We start from the raw sequence: 14,208 nt of genomic DNA, 5'->3' as shown, positions 1-14,208 counted from the left end.
TTTACTATAATAAATAAATTTTATTTTTCCTACCATATAGTTTAAGAAAACCAGACATTAGTATAAGGTGGAAGAACATTTCTGAGTCTGGAAATAGGTCTCTGCCTTTTCATTCATAATGGATTGTCGACTAGAAAATCAGAGGCTGGCATTCAACAATATGTAACAAAGTGCTGATATACAGGGTTAACAGGTGTTTCATATATAAAGGATACCATGGCCAAACCAAATTCAGGACAAAGCAGATGGCAATGAAAGGTTTCTCTGACACACCTGACAAAAGATTCTTTTCCAGAACAGCATTCTGCCTTCCTCAGACTATCTCCTGGGAACTGAGTTCCTTCTACAAAAACACTGTGAGAAAGATTGCTGCAGACCAAATATCTAAATCACTTTGTATTCAAAAGCCTTCTAAACATCCCACTTCTAGTTCTAATCAACAAGGACCTATTCTTGTCTCTTTTTAAAGTATATTTTATTTATTTGGGGCCGCACTGCATCTTTGTTGCTGCGTGCGGGCTCCTCTCCAGTTGTGATGCGCAGGCTTCTCATCGCAGTGGTTCCGCATTGTGGAGCAAGGACTCCAGGGCACTCAGGCTCAGAAGTTCAGCAGTTGCAACTCCTGGGCTCTAGAGCTCAGGCTCAGGCTTAATTGCTCTGAGGCATCTGGGATCTCCCTGGACCAAAGATCACACTGTGTCTCCTGCATTAGCAGTGGATTCTCAACCACTGGACCATCAGGGAAGTCTGACAAATTCATGTCTTTAGGAAAGAAGGAGAGTTCCTCTCCAAAGACTGCACAGGGAAAATTAAACTCTCCATTTGCGACTGAAGGAAGAGGCAAGTGACTAAATGGTCTCATTCAAGCATACCTGAGTTTTATCACAATGAAAATGATTGGTACATTTTAGAGTAGTATTTCTTAAGCCAAGGGAGGGGGAAGAGGTACATCCCTTTAGGAGTCTGCTCCCCCTCTCCCCTTAGGAGACAGGGCCTTGGTGAGCAATCGCTACCAGTGGGAATATGGTATATCTACAAAGGGTACTGAGATGTTAAAAAAAAAAAAAGAGAGAGAGAACTGCTACCTTAAAAGACAAGGCTTCCAAAGTGGCTCAGTGGTAAAGAACCCACCTGCCAATGTAGGAGCCACAAAAGACCTGGGTTCATTCCTGGGTTGGGAAGATCCCCTGGAGAAGGAAATGGCAACCCACTCCAGTATTCTTGCCTGGAAAATTGCATGGAGAGGAGCCTGGCAGGTTACAGTCCATGGGTTGCAAAGAGTTGGACACAACTGAGTATACATATACACATTAAAAGATATCCTCCCAGTGAGGTTTTCAACTGACCCACTGCCAATCTTTTTAATTTCTGGAATGGCTTAGCAAAACTATATTCACATTAGACTTCATAACACTTAATGATAATGAATATATTTGAACACATTCTCATTCAACATTAGAAGTTTCCAAATCAGTGTACTGCAAACTGTTATAAAATTTAATTGTAACACTGTCCAAAGGTATACAATGGGACTACGTTTACCAAATGTATAAAAATATTATGAAACACTTGGCCTTATTTTGTTGATTTAACATTTCATTTTCATTATTAAGCATGCTGAAAAAGCAATGTAACCAAAGATTAAATATTCTAAAAGTCCTTCAAATTAGTCACCTGTGATCTTTCAACTACTTCTGAGCTAAACGAAGAACCTTATGTTACTTTATATAAACAAGAGAATTAAGAAGCCTTCATGCCTTTGGCATTACTAAAATGGAGTACGTAAACTTAGTACCTCTGTCCACCATAAAACTGAAGTTACATTAGGATGAAATGGAAGCCCAGAACCCCTGGTAGAGTAAAATTCCAGTAGTAGTGTCAAGCTCTTGCCAAAAAGACAAATTTTGTCATGCAGCTTGCAATTAATGTACCAAAAATTTACCAGCCTATATAATTTTATCAGTCTACCTTCCCCAGAGGAAGTAAACAGACAATAAAACTAATGAAATCATATTTGTTGACCACTCATATCCGATATAAATTGCTACTTGTCTTCAGAGGATTAGTTGATGAGCTATTTACAAACTCATTCAAATGTCTGGGCCAGTTAACCATAGAGGCAGTGTTCTAAGAAACTGGGGTGTTCCTGAGTCAGCAGAAGAGGGTCCTGCATTGTGATGGATGGCCCCTTAAGTCGTTAGCAAGTGCATGTCAGGGAGTGCTGGGCCTCTGTTAAAAGCTGTTTTGCATCAGCATTTCTGTACTCTATGAAAACACCATGAAATACTGAACTTTTAAGGAGTAATGCGACAGATGAGAAAATATTCAGTGTTTTAGTACTCCCCACAGTAGAAAGCAGAGGACACAGCCTTAGGTTGTGAGCTGCTGAAAGTCAAACCAATCAAAACACAGCAGATGGGCCCTGTGCATCCTGGAATCCGTGACACCAACATTTCTGCAAGTTTGGCCCATGGCCCTCCTGACAATCACCTGGGGAACTTGTTCCAGTACAGACCTTCTGCAGGAAACCAACATTTTAAACTAGTAAGGCAGCATCTCCTGATTCGCCTGGAGGATCTACATTTATCATAAGCTCACCAAGTGTTTCCATCCCTTTGGCAAAGTCTTTAGTATCCTCTGCACATGAACATTAAATTCTGCAGCACATATGAAATGCTGAAGCAACATTAAATGTATAACCTCTCCAAATAGTGTGATGTCATTGGTTAAAAGGTGATAGATGAGTACAACCGATTGGGATTAACTCAGTCAGTGCCCTCTGGGTAACACACTTTACCTGTGCTGCATAATACTTCACAGCATCAAACTGGCGACAAGAAAACAGAGCAAAACAGAACATCTGACACCCAGCCACAGGCTGTGAACTTTTAACAAAATCCAAGTCCATAATGACATGGGAACCTTGCATGGTGAAGCAGAATGAACTTGTGGGAAGAAAATGGCTCTTTCAATTCATTCCCTTCACTAGGTGGGGAAAGGAAGAAGGCCCCTCCCCAAACCAGGTTTCTTCATTCTGGAATGCCTTCCCAGTCCCCACAGCTCCCACAGACTCAATCTCTGCTTTCTCAGGTTCCCAGCTCATCCTCTTCCACTGTGGCAGGAGAGGCTTTGCCACATGAATCTCATCAGATGAAGCGTGTTCCATTTTCCAAGAGTAATACTTCAAGGGTAGTAAAGCTTAATCCAACTATTTAACAGTACAGCTCTACGGGTGGTATGCCTAATCCAGCTGTTTAAATAGAATTGGAGAGCACACTTTAAATAAATTAAAAGCTAAATGAAATAATAATTTGCATGAATGAGGACTGACTTGAACCCACGTCCCCCTTTTAAAATAGTACTTACAGAATCCAATGCACATCTAGAGAAATGTCCCCAGTTAAATACCTCATTGACTTGAACCTGCTCAAAAATGCCAAGATATCAAGCATTATAAATATTTTAGGCCATTGTAAACTGGGACCATGCCACTGCTTATGGTAGTTAGGATGTTGTAGCTTAATGCTGACAGTTGGTACGAAAAGCTTATGGTGTGAATCAGGTTTCCTTTTTATGTAATTCCGGCTCGGGAATCCGATACAGAGCAGATGAGAAATAAACTATGTTGCTGAGGCTGAAGATGAGGCATAGAAGTATGGCTCCGGCTATCTGGGCGAACAACAGGGGCCTGCAGTGGGCCAGGAGCCACTCCTTCCTCAGAGTCTTGTCCAGAAGGATGGCTTCCATCTGCATGTGCGTGGCCAGGATCACACACACATGAAACAGCTGGTGACTGTGACCTAAAGCAAATACACAAAAGGCCACCAAAATCAACGATGAGAAAGGAATGGATACTGACAACACCCTATGGCTTGTGTGCTAAAAACACTCTGTGGCATAAAAGAAGCTAGATACAAGATACCCACTCTCTGGAAAAGGCAAATCCATAGAGACAGAAAATAGACTAGTTGTTGTCTTGGATAGGGGGTAGGAGTTGGAATTAACAGTACATGGGTAGGAAGGATCTTACTGGAGTGACGAAAATGTTCTAAAACTCATATATGGTGATGGTTACACAATGTGGTAAATTTGCTAAAAAAAAAAAAAAAGATTGAATTGTACACTTGAAATTAGGGTATTATGTTATGTATAACGCACGCGCTCAGTCGCTCAGTTGTGTCTGACTCTTTGCGACCCCATGGACTGCAGTCTGCCAGGCTCCTCTGTCCATGGAATTTTCCAGGCAAGAATAATGGAGTGGGTTTCCATGCCCTCCTCCAGGGGATCTTCTCAACTTAGGGATCAAACCCATGACTCCTGTGTCTCCCGCATTGGCAGGTGTATTCTTTACCACTAGCACCACCTGGGAAGCCCATATGTGATATATACTTTCAAGTTTTTATTTTTTAAATATCTTATGAGAAAAATAAAAAGGCCATCAGAGAAAACCAAATCCATTTTTAAAACAACTTATCCACCAGTCCTATTTTTCACATGAGAAAGTTCTGAAGTTTACCTCTTGAGAGCTGTCACCAGTCAGATGTGATTCTGACTTCAATACCAGAGGGGAAGCCAGCCAGACTTCCTGTTGGCCACTTATGAGATGCTCCTCTCCCTACTGCTGGTTAATCCCAGACACAATGAGGGGCTCTTCCTCTCTGATATCGCACAGGACCCCGGTCAGCACGTATGCATCCCCAGAGGGTGGGAGCCCAGTGGACGGAGGCTGCAGTACACAGGGGGTACTGCCTTGGTAGCTGGTGAGAAAAGGAGTCCATTGCCCAGGGCTGGGTTGCCTCGGGGGACAGTCCACAGAAACCAGGAGTAAGATGAGAAGACCGCATGTTTCATGGGCTGAATTGTACCTCCCCCTCCCAAATTCACATGTTGAAAGTCTTAACTCCCAGTACCTGAGAACGTGACCGTATCTGGAGATAGGGTTTTTAAAAGACAATTAAGTTAAAACAAGGTCACTAGCATGGGACCCACTCTGGTATCTTTATAAGAAGAGGAGATTAGGATGTACACGTACACAGAGGAGAGATCAGGTGAAAAGAAATGGAGATGGCCTCTGGCAAGCCAAGGAGAGAGGACTTGGAAGAAACCAACCCTGCCAACCCTTGATCTTGGGCTTCTAACCTCTGGATACTGTGACTGGAGGGGCCACACCTCCTTCACTCAAGCCATACCACTAGGCTGTGTACACTTTCCAAATCTGTGTGTTTTGCGGCAGAAGTGGTTCCTTATCCAGCTGAAAACTGTACTGTCAGAGAACACAGGGCCAAGCAGTAGGAAGTGACCAGCTGTGCTCACCAATTGAGGCATCAACCCGTCTCCATTAGGGCAGGAGACAAAAAGACAGAAGAGCCAAGAGCACTGGACAGATGTGAAACGGGCCTGCAGCGGGAAAAGTGATGTCAACACTCCCGTCTGGCAGGAATAGGGAGGAGCTTCCTGTGGGCACTGGGGAGGAAGCTCAAAATCTGGCTGACTCTGTTATTTAAGGACAGAGATCTTTCCAAAGCCCTTGTTTAAGATGTTGTCGTTATCTGCCATCTCTGCCATATCCTCCCAGTGGAGTGTCTTTCTGCTCTAGGCCCAAAAGGACAGGATAGAGGTGAGCAAATAAAATGTCATTAAGAAGCCAGAGTCGGCAAAATAAGGCTCAGTGTCTATTTGTTTTTCCTGCCGACCCCAGACTTTGTATATAATCAGCTCTATTTCCTCCGGCTGGGCTGGGGCTTAGGGAGGTGGACATGCTGGGCAGGCTCCTTGGGCAGGTTCCAATCCCCTGGCCCTCTCATCTCCCTCCTTTTTTGAAATCTTCCCTCTAACCACTTTGCTCATTGTGATCCCTTCTGGCAGAGGAGAAGGAATAAAGGAGATGAAACTCTTGTCAAAGCAAAATGTGGCCACGTTTCTTGGGTATAAGATGGAAACTCATGGACAAAATGGGCCTGGAGAGAACCGAGGTTCCTGCTCGCCACCTGGGGGTGAGGACTTAGATCTCCATGGTGGCGTATCCAAGGAGCTCTCACCCCAGGAGCCCTCAGCCTCACCAGAAATGGGCAAGGCTCCCTCCTCCAGCCAGTCCCAGAGCCAGGGTGGAGGAGACACGTTCCACAGCGCTACCCACGTCCCTCGACAGAGAGGAAGGAACTCTGCCAGCAGCTATAAACCCCTGGAGCTCGGACGCCTCCTCTTCACCACTTGGCTTCTCTGGCTTGAGCATGTTCAGGCTCCCCTGGAGAATCACTCGGCTTCTGAGAGAGTGCTGGGCCCACCCCAGTGGGATGTCTCGGGGGGTGGGGGCTGAGAGCCGCACGTTCCCAGGTGAGGCTGAGACTACTCGTCCAGACTGGGAACTGCTGAGGCTGGGAGGCATTGCTCTACCACGATTCCTGGCACCATCACACCCGCCTGAGTGAGACTCTCTTTCCTCTCCTTGGCACTGCCCTCCGCCGGCTGATACCCTCAGAGCCTTCTGCACACTGTCTTCCCTCTTCCTCTTTACAGCTGCCTTCCATGGTCACTTAATAATGGGATTTCCCGTTCAAGGTAATAATAGGACTCTCCTGTCCCCATACCCGCCAGAAATGCTTTAGAATCCTAGACCCACCTTCTCTCCATCCCCCACCACCCTCCCTGGGCATCCACGGTCTGTGTACATCCTGGCCTCTGTCTCCTGGCAATTTCGCTCACCTTGGCCTGGGCCTGGAGAACTTCCTGAGGCTTTGCTTCTCACCCTGCCCCCGCCTCCCCTTGTCAGGGATGGGAACGCCCCCTGGGCAGCGGGGCCCCCACGCGCTCACCGATGTAGTCGAAGCGTCCAGGGGCCAGGCGCTCTGGCAGATTCGCAGAGTAGAAGAAAGAGGCCAGGAGGGTCATGGCCATGTGCTTCTGGTGGTACAAGGTGGCTTCGTTCTCCGCACTTTCCCCGGGGAACAAGAATACCTGCAGGTATTTGAAGAAACGTCAAGCCTTAAAACAGATAACCTGTAAGAACCTACAGTATAGCACAGGGAACTCTGCTCAACATACTGTAATAATCTAAATGGGAAAAGAGTTTGCAAAAGAATAGATACCTGTTTATCACTGAATCACTTTACTGGACGCCTGAAACTAACACAACATTGCAAATCAACTATACTCCAAGGTAAAATGAAAAGCTTAAAGAAAGAAAGAAACATCAGGTCTTGAGAGGAGGTCTGTAGACCTCCCCACACACATGATTGGACTCTGCCCCAAGGCCGTTCCCTCCCGGCATCTGTGCTTGGAAAGGGACCTCACAGGGTCTGTGTGAGCAGGCTTCCTGTTCTGGGTGTGAGCAACTGAGACCTAAGGTAAGTGTATTTTAACCTCCTGCATGCTCATGAGAGCCTTTGGGTTATTTAGTTACAAAAAATGGAGAAAGGAAGGAAGGAAAGGAAAACAACAGGAGAGAAAAGGAAAGAAAAAAAAAAATCTTGCTAGATATATCACTACCCTGCCCCACCCCCACCTGCGTGGCTAAAATGTTAAGTATGGTTAAAAAAATGGCCCATTCACACCTGAACTCACTTTTAACCAGCACATCCCTTGAACTGATGCTCTTAATTAAGGTTTTAAGGCCTAGGAATTCCTGGAAGGCCTTCTGAGTCATCAAAACCTATTCATTGCGGACATTACCCTGGTCTGGAGTTTGGTATGGTTTTTGTACGATTGTTAAAACTAGCGGCAGCCACCACCTCCGGAAGGCACTAGGCCAGGCCTCCTACGTGCATCATTTCACCCAGCCTCAGCAGCGACCACAGGGCAGACTCCATTTCCCCAATTTTGCAGATGAGAGTAACTGGGCTGGAGGGTGACTTGCCAACCACTAATTAGTAAAGTCAGGCTGATCTGCAGAGCCTGTGGACTCAGCCACAGCACCGTGCAGGGTCAGACCTCTCCTCCCCACTGCCCAGCGCCTGATGCGGCTGAGTGCCAGGAGCATCCAGGACTCACCCTAACGCGAGCCTGTGCTGTCTGCTCTGGCAGCCTGTGGGGCTGGCTGGTTCTCTTTGCGCTGGTTTCCTGGGTGTGGTCTGTGTCCTCGAGGAAGGATTCAAGGGAGTGGGCTGCATCCCCCTCTCTGGGTCTCCCCAGACCCACACGGGCTGAGCATGGAGCACAGCCTCAGTGCCTCAGCTGGTGGAGCCAGCACGACCCTCTCCTTCAGCCCTGGGCGCTGCCATCCTGGCCTCAGGCATCAGACTCTTACACTGCCTCCACCCACGGGGCCTGGGCCCGGAACTGCTGAGCCCATCAGCTCTGCTTATTTGATGACCCCTCCTCTACCCCCCTGTGAAGGAGGGGGTGTCAGCCTCATTTAAAGATAAGGAAACTGAGGCTCAGAGAGGTTATGTTCATTGCTTAATGTCACACAGCCAGTGAGCCAGTGAACGCATGGCCATCTGGGAGTACGTGAACTTTCCCTCTTCTTGTCTTCCCTCCTACACCCTCTTCCTGCGTGTTCTCCATCTAATTCCCATCTATCCTTTAAGACCTTCAGTCATACGCTTTCCTTCACCCCTACTTCTATGTTAATTGATGATAATATATAACAATGCATTTATGGGACTCTCACCACCAGCTAGCACTGTACACATTATCTCATGTAATCCTCCCCATAGCCTGACACAAGGAGGTGTTATTACCAGGCCATTTTACGGATGGAGGGAAGTCAAGACACAAAGATGGTAGAAAACTTGCCCGAAGTCTTGCAGTGAGTGAATATTAGAGATTTGCCTCCAGAGCCCACTCTCCTGCTCACTCTACTAAACCCCAGGGCTGCCTCCCCTGCCCAGCCCTCCGAGATTGCTCCTGAGCCTCCAGGTAGCCCTGGCCACTGACGCATCTCCTAGAGCCACCTACCTAGCGCCCCTGGTAGGCGGTGGCTGCCTATGTCCGTCAGGGCCTCTGTGTTCATGCCGTCTACTAGTCTGCGAGTGCCATTAAGGGAGCAGGCGGGGCTCTACGCCCACGTGTTCTACTGTGACCAGGACAGCGTCTGACCCCCAGAGCTCAGGACACAATTGATTCCCGGGTGTTGCCAACAGACAGAGAGGGGTTGGAGCAGGGCCCTTACCCTGAATAAGATGGGAAGGGAGTCCCAGGTGTAGGGGAAAGCAAAGGCCAGGACACGAAGCATCTTGCAGAGCCCAGGCTTCTGTATCTCAAAAAACCTAAATCAGGAAAGGAAACGGGCGAGAAATGAGAATGAAAAGGAGTTTCAGTCAATAACACACACACACACTAAAAATAACCAAGGCCGAGTAACCCACAGAAACAACCACTTGTGCGCAAACTCCTCCCTCGGCCAGCAGCGTCTCCACCAGCCCTCTCCACTTCTCCCCCACCCCCCAGGGGAAGGGCTCCATCTCAGATGTGAAAAGAGTTTGGAGGCACCATCTCCGGCACCATAAGAAGCAATGGTATCCAAAATCAGGGAGGAAGCATGAAGCAAAAACCCTTCAAGGGCCAAGTTATCTAACTGCTGAAAAGAGCCTCCAGAGGTCAAACCAGCAGCCACTAGGAGTGGGAGACTGTGGGGCGTGGGCGGGCTCAAACGCACAGGCTCCTGGGGCCAGCACCTCTGCGAAGGGTGAGATGCTTAAGTAGTCAGAGTCACCAGGTGATCACCCTGCAAAAGCCCTGGGTACAATTAGGTGTTTAATGACAAGAGATTTCTGGAATATTTAATAACACACACAGGAATACCAGGCTGGGGAAACTGAGTAAGCATGGTCCTTCCTTCTCTCTTTCATCACCACCCCCACCTGCCTCTGGTTCAAAGACAGAGGAAGCCAGCATTAAAATGAGGGGTGCAGAAGTCGCCAGACGGGCAGGTGCTTTGGGATGGAACACCATGGGGCTTCAGCTGGCTTGGGCCGAGCCTGCGGAGTGGGCAGCAGCTGAGGGTGCGGGGAGATGGGGACCACAGATGGCAGGCTAGACACTGGGGGGGCAAGGGAGCTGGAGGAGAGGCTCCGCACAAAACCACAGCCCTGAAGTGGGGCTCAGGCAAGGGAGCGCTCACACTCCCAGGCTGGGCCGGGTGGCAGGGCAGGCACCCGCTTCAGTACCATATCGTACTGGGGGGCTGGGTTCTCCCTGGGTACCCACAGGACTGTGAGGCCAGAGCCTCCCCCCTGCAAAGGTGATCTGCAGAACCAGGGAGTTGAGGCTTGTAAGGTGGCTGTTATGGGGCCGTCTGTTAGAGGACAGGGGCACTGGGGCCCTCCAGCCCTTCTCGACAGTCCTGCCTCTCATCATACTCTGCTGCAGGTGGGGTCTGCTCCTTACCTCTGCTCCCCAGGTGCCCTGTCCCAGCCCACTCGCCCACCCTTTCTCTACCAAACAGGGTCTGCTGCTCCCCCAGCCCAGGTCCACCCCACCCAGCAGAATCTTCACATCCTCTATGAACCAGTGCAGTCACCTGACTATGAGCTCCACTGTGCCCACCTCCTCTGGCATAGAATATGGCAGAGACACCCCCATCTGCCTCCAGGGTGGTCAGGGAACCCTCCTCAAGGGTGGGGCTGGGTCTGCTCAGCTCTCCAACCCCAGCATCCGCTCAGAAGTGTGCCTGAGGATGTGGACACCTGCTCGGCAGCCCAGCCTGGGAACCCCTGTTCACCATGGGCCCCAAGAAACCCCATAACCTCCAGAGATGAGCTTCAACTTCACTCAAGCCCAAGGGCATGTCCCTTCTTCTTTTCTGACCCTGTGGACACTGGGCAGAGAAGGAAGAGAAGCTCAAGGAGGAGGAGGAGAAATAAGGGACCTCCACTCATCATCCCCCAGAACAGAACCCCAGCCTTGGAGGAAACCACAAACCCTGGGATTGGCGAGGCTGCACAGGGTCACGATCTGGCAACAGTGTTTGTCTTGGACACCCTGAGTCTGGTCCAGTCCCTGACCTTTGTGACCATCTCAGCCAGCGTGTGATGTAACCCTCGTGTGCCCCAGAATCCTCATGTATACCACGGGGATGACTACAGAAACCCTTATGGGCTTGTTGCAAGGGTTTAATCAAATGACGCTCACTAGGAGCTTACAGCTGTGCAGAGCACAGAGTAACACTCATGAAATAGCAGCACTTTTTTTATGTGTGTTGTAGGAGCCATCCTCTCCCTCTCCCCATCTTGTAGCCACAAGAAATAGAAACAGGAGGGAACAGACAAGTTCTGGGTGATTTGCCTAAAATCAGCTGAGCTAATAGGAGGCAAAGTGAGGATTTACACCCAGGCCTTCTGGTCGGCTTCCCACTCTGTCCCCTTGGGCAGGTCTCAGAACACTCCCCAGTCTCTGCTCTTACGGACACCCCTCTGCCCCAGGAGGCGAACGGAACACACTTCCACTGCTCCAAGACTCAGAGCCCATATTTCGGAGGGCCTTCTCAGTCTACACTGGCCAACCCTGCCCGACCACGCAAGCCTGCTCCCTCCCTCCCCACGCTCTGCCACCGCCTATCACCTCTGGGTGCAAAGAGACTTGCTCTTAAAGCACGCTCTCTCTGCGGCCACTTACACAGGAAGAAAGCTGGCTGTGGTTGGTGAGGGCCATCCCCCAAAACATGGACTTCCTGCGACTTGAGACATGGCGCCCGGCCTGATAAAGTACTTCCCCAAGGGCAAACGAACCAGCCTCTCCAGCTGCCAAGCCGAGTCTACAGAGGGAAAAAGGAGAAAAAGCAGAACAGAAGAGAGCAGCAGAGAACAAGAGGCAGAAGGGCCAGCAGCCACAAAGACGGTGGGCCTCCCACCACCAAAGTGCAATTCCAAGTCAGGCCACAGGGTGTCGCCACAGCCAGAGACTCCGAGAGGGAGGAGAAGGAGCCAAGGCATTCTCCAAAGCGCACCACGTCTCCAAAGCCTCGCCTGGTACAGCAATGCCTGTCCCCCCAGGGCTGGGAGTCAGGGAGTCAGGCCTCCTCTGCCTAGAATCAGGTGGGCAGGAAACACTGGATTTCGGGAGAATCCTCCACCAAGAAAGCACTGATACAATACCAGTCTACTCTAAAACCCAATAAATCCTGTTGCAACAAAGCTGGACAGACGTACAAGTGAATTCCAGAACCATGCTTGAAACAAGTGGGCCTTTGGAAACATCATTCTATTGCTGTGTGTGTGTGTGTGTGTGTGTGTGTGTGTGTGCGTGCAAAGTGGGGGAGGGGGGTGGTATTACGGCTGTTTTGTTGTTGTGTGGATGACATAACAGGAATGTGGACATTTCCACGTGCTGACCCTTGGCCCCAGCAGCAGTCTTTCATCTGGCTGAGCCCTCTGACCTCCGGATGTGTCTGGGAAGCGCTGTCTGCTAAGCCTCCCGTCTCCGGCTCTGACCTCCAAACCCTTCCAGGCCTGCCCCATGCCGCTCTGAGCTGCCGCAGCACCACTGCAGAGGCATGGCTCTCATAGCACAGCTCACATTCCACCAGGGACGAAAACCCATCTCTCCCTCACAGCACTGACCACAAGGTGTTCCACAGAGCGCGTATGTGTCTAAAAATCCAACTGCTGGATGCTCCGGATGGATGAACGAAAAAGTACCCACAGAGACTCGTGATGTACAGGAAACACGTGTAACTACCATTCCTGAGCAGGTGGTGATGCTTCCTGGGCTTGCAGGTGGTCAGTAGGCAAGAGCAGGCAGGGTCTCTGTCACACCTACCTGGCTCCAAGAACCACAGAGAGGTCATATGTTCTGTCATTTCCCCTGTAAACACTACAGAACAAGAAGGCAGTTTTCTGGAATGTGTTCCTTTAAACTAAATTCCATGATTGTTGTTTAGTTGCTAAGTCGTGTCCGACGCTATGCGCCCCCATGGACTGTAGCCTGCCAGGCCCCTCTGTCCATGGGATTCTCCAGACAAGAATACTGGAGTGGGTTGTTATTCCCTTCTCCAGGGGATTTTCCTGATCCAGGGATCACACCTGCATCTCCTGCACTGCAGGTGGATTCTTTACCACTGAGCCACCTGGAACGCTCCCAGCTCTATGCAGAATTTACCTAAAGGACATGTATCATGTGGGAATGAAGGCCATTCGGACCACACTACTCTGGGAAGCATGCGGATAACTAAAGCACAACTCCTGAGCTCCAGGGTCTCCTTTTGTGCTCAGGAAAAGAGGTGGTTCTTGGGCTCCTAGCCATAGCGCAGACTGACGCAGCAGGAGGGCGAGGCAGGGGTGGGCCTAGGGGATGCAGGGGAGAAGGCAAGGAGAGAAACCTTGGAAAAGTCACTGAAGCTGGCATCATAGATGCCTAAACAGAAGGAACCCAGGGGACTTCGTCTCAGGGGCCCCTGCTTAAGGGCCATTACTGGCCCAAGGCCACACAGCAAGTCTGTGAAGCTGGGCCTCCAGACGGCCCTTGCCTGCCCCCACGGCTTCCCCTGCAGTTAATCAGGGCCAAGTCTCTCCCCACGCAAGCGTGAGCCCTCCTCCTCAGACACCGAAGACGAAGACAGAGAATGAAAACTAGACGAAGACAGAGAATGAAAACAAAGGGGGCAGGTCTTATAAGAGCAGGATCCGCCAGCACACGGGAAGGAGCGAGGACAAGATGCGAAGGAAGCGGGACGGGCCCCCAGGGGGACGGCCCACTCCACCCTTGGCTCCAAGCATGTGGCATTTGCTTCTTTCCCCCTTCCTGTTCCCCGAGCCCCCACTGAGTCCCACAGGGCACGGTAGCTGAGCCCACAGAACTGTCTTCCTAGGAAGTGTTCTGTCCTTCCTGAGCACAAGGCCAGTCCTCTGGAGGACACACGAGGAGCCTCCGACCCCCCATCTCTGGCTCGCTCTTCCAGCCTCTATCCCCCTCCCCTGGCAGCTGCACAGGCTCTGGCAACTCTGAAGCTCCCTGCTGTCTCCCAGCGCTGGCCCATCCTCGCCAGGCCCTCACCCTTGTTCAGGCTCTAGGCTCTGCCCAAAATGCCCTTCCCTCTTCTCCAGCTAAAGTGTTCAACCTTCCTCAATGCTCGATTCTAAGACTGCTTCACAGAACTCTGGCTATCCAAGTAGGCATCGTTTTGTATTACCATTATTTGCTTATGTTATATTCTGTAATGCTACATGCTTTAAAAAAAAAAAGCCTTTTCCTCTGGCCTTTAAAGGAAATGTTGACTCAATCTAGACATTTTGGAGGTCTGCAGTCTGCTGCTTATACTGCATGGGGCACTCT

At 49.9% G+C, this 14,208-nt stretch overlaps 1 protein-coding gene across 7 annotated transcripts in view; it reads right to left on the bottom strand.

Moving 5' to 3' along the window:
* The window catches only part of PAQR5 (progestin and adipoQ receptor family member 5), a 94,355-nt gene continuing 80,147 nt past the window's right edge, over positions 1–14,208 (bottom strand). For 5 of the 7 annotated variants that reach the window (XM_070468717.1, XM_070468716.1, XM_070468715.1 and 2 more), the window contains 4 exons: positions 9,110–9,206; positions 7,987–8,073; positions 6,813–6,954; positions 1–3,800 (listed from right to left, as the gene is read on the bottom strand). In XM_070468717.1, the coding sequence (XP_070324818.1) occupies positions 3,559–3,800; positions 6,813–6,954; positions 7,987–8,073; positions 9,110–9,206 (568 nt within the window). In that variant the 3' untranslated portion in view covers positions 1–3,558. Of the gene's footprint in view, positions 3,801–6,812; positions 6,955–7,986; positions 8,139–9,109; positions 9,207–14,208 lie in introns of all 7 variants that reach the window. The other 2 variants (XR_011488157.1, XM_070468720.1) reach the window with 2 other exon arrangements.

The sequence above is a fragment of the Odocoileus virginianus genome, chromosome 6 (assembly GCF_023699985.2).
Source record: "Odocoileus virginianus isolate 20LAN1187 ecotype Illinois chromosome 6, Ovbor_1.2, whole genome shotgun sequence".
Classification (NCBI taxonomy): Eukaryota; Metazoa; Chordata; class Mammalia; order Artiodactyla; family Cervidae; genus Odocoileus; species Odocoileus virginianus.
This window is presented reverse-complemented; position numbering and strand designations above follow the sequence as displayed.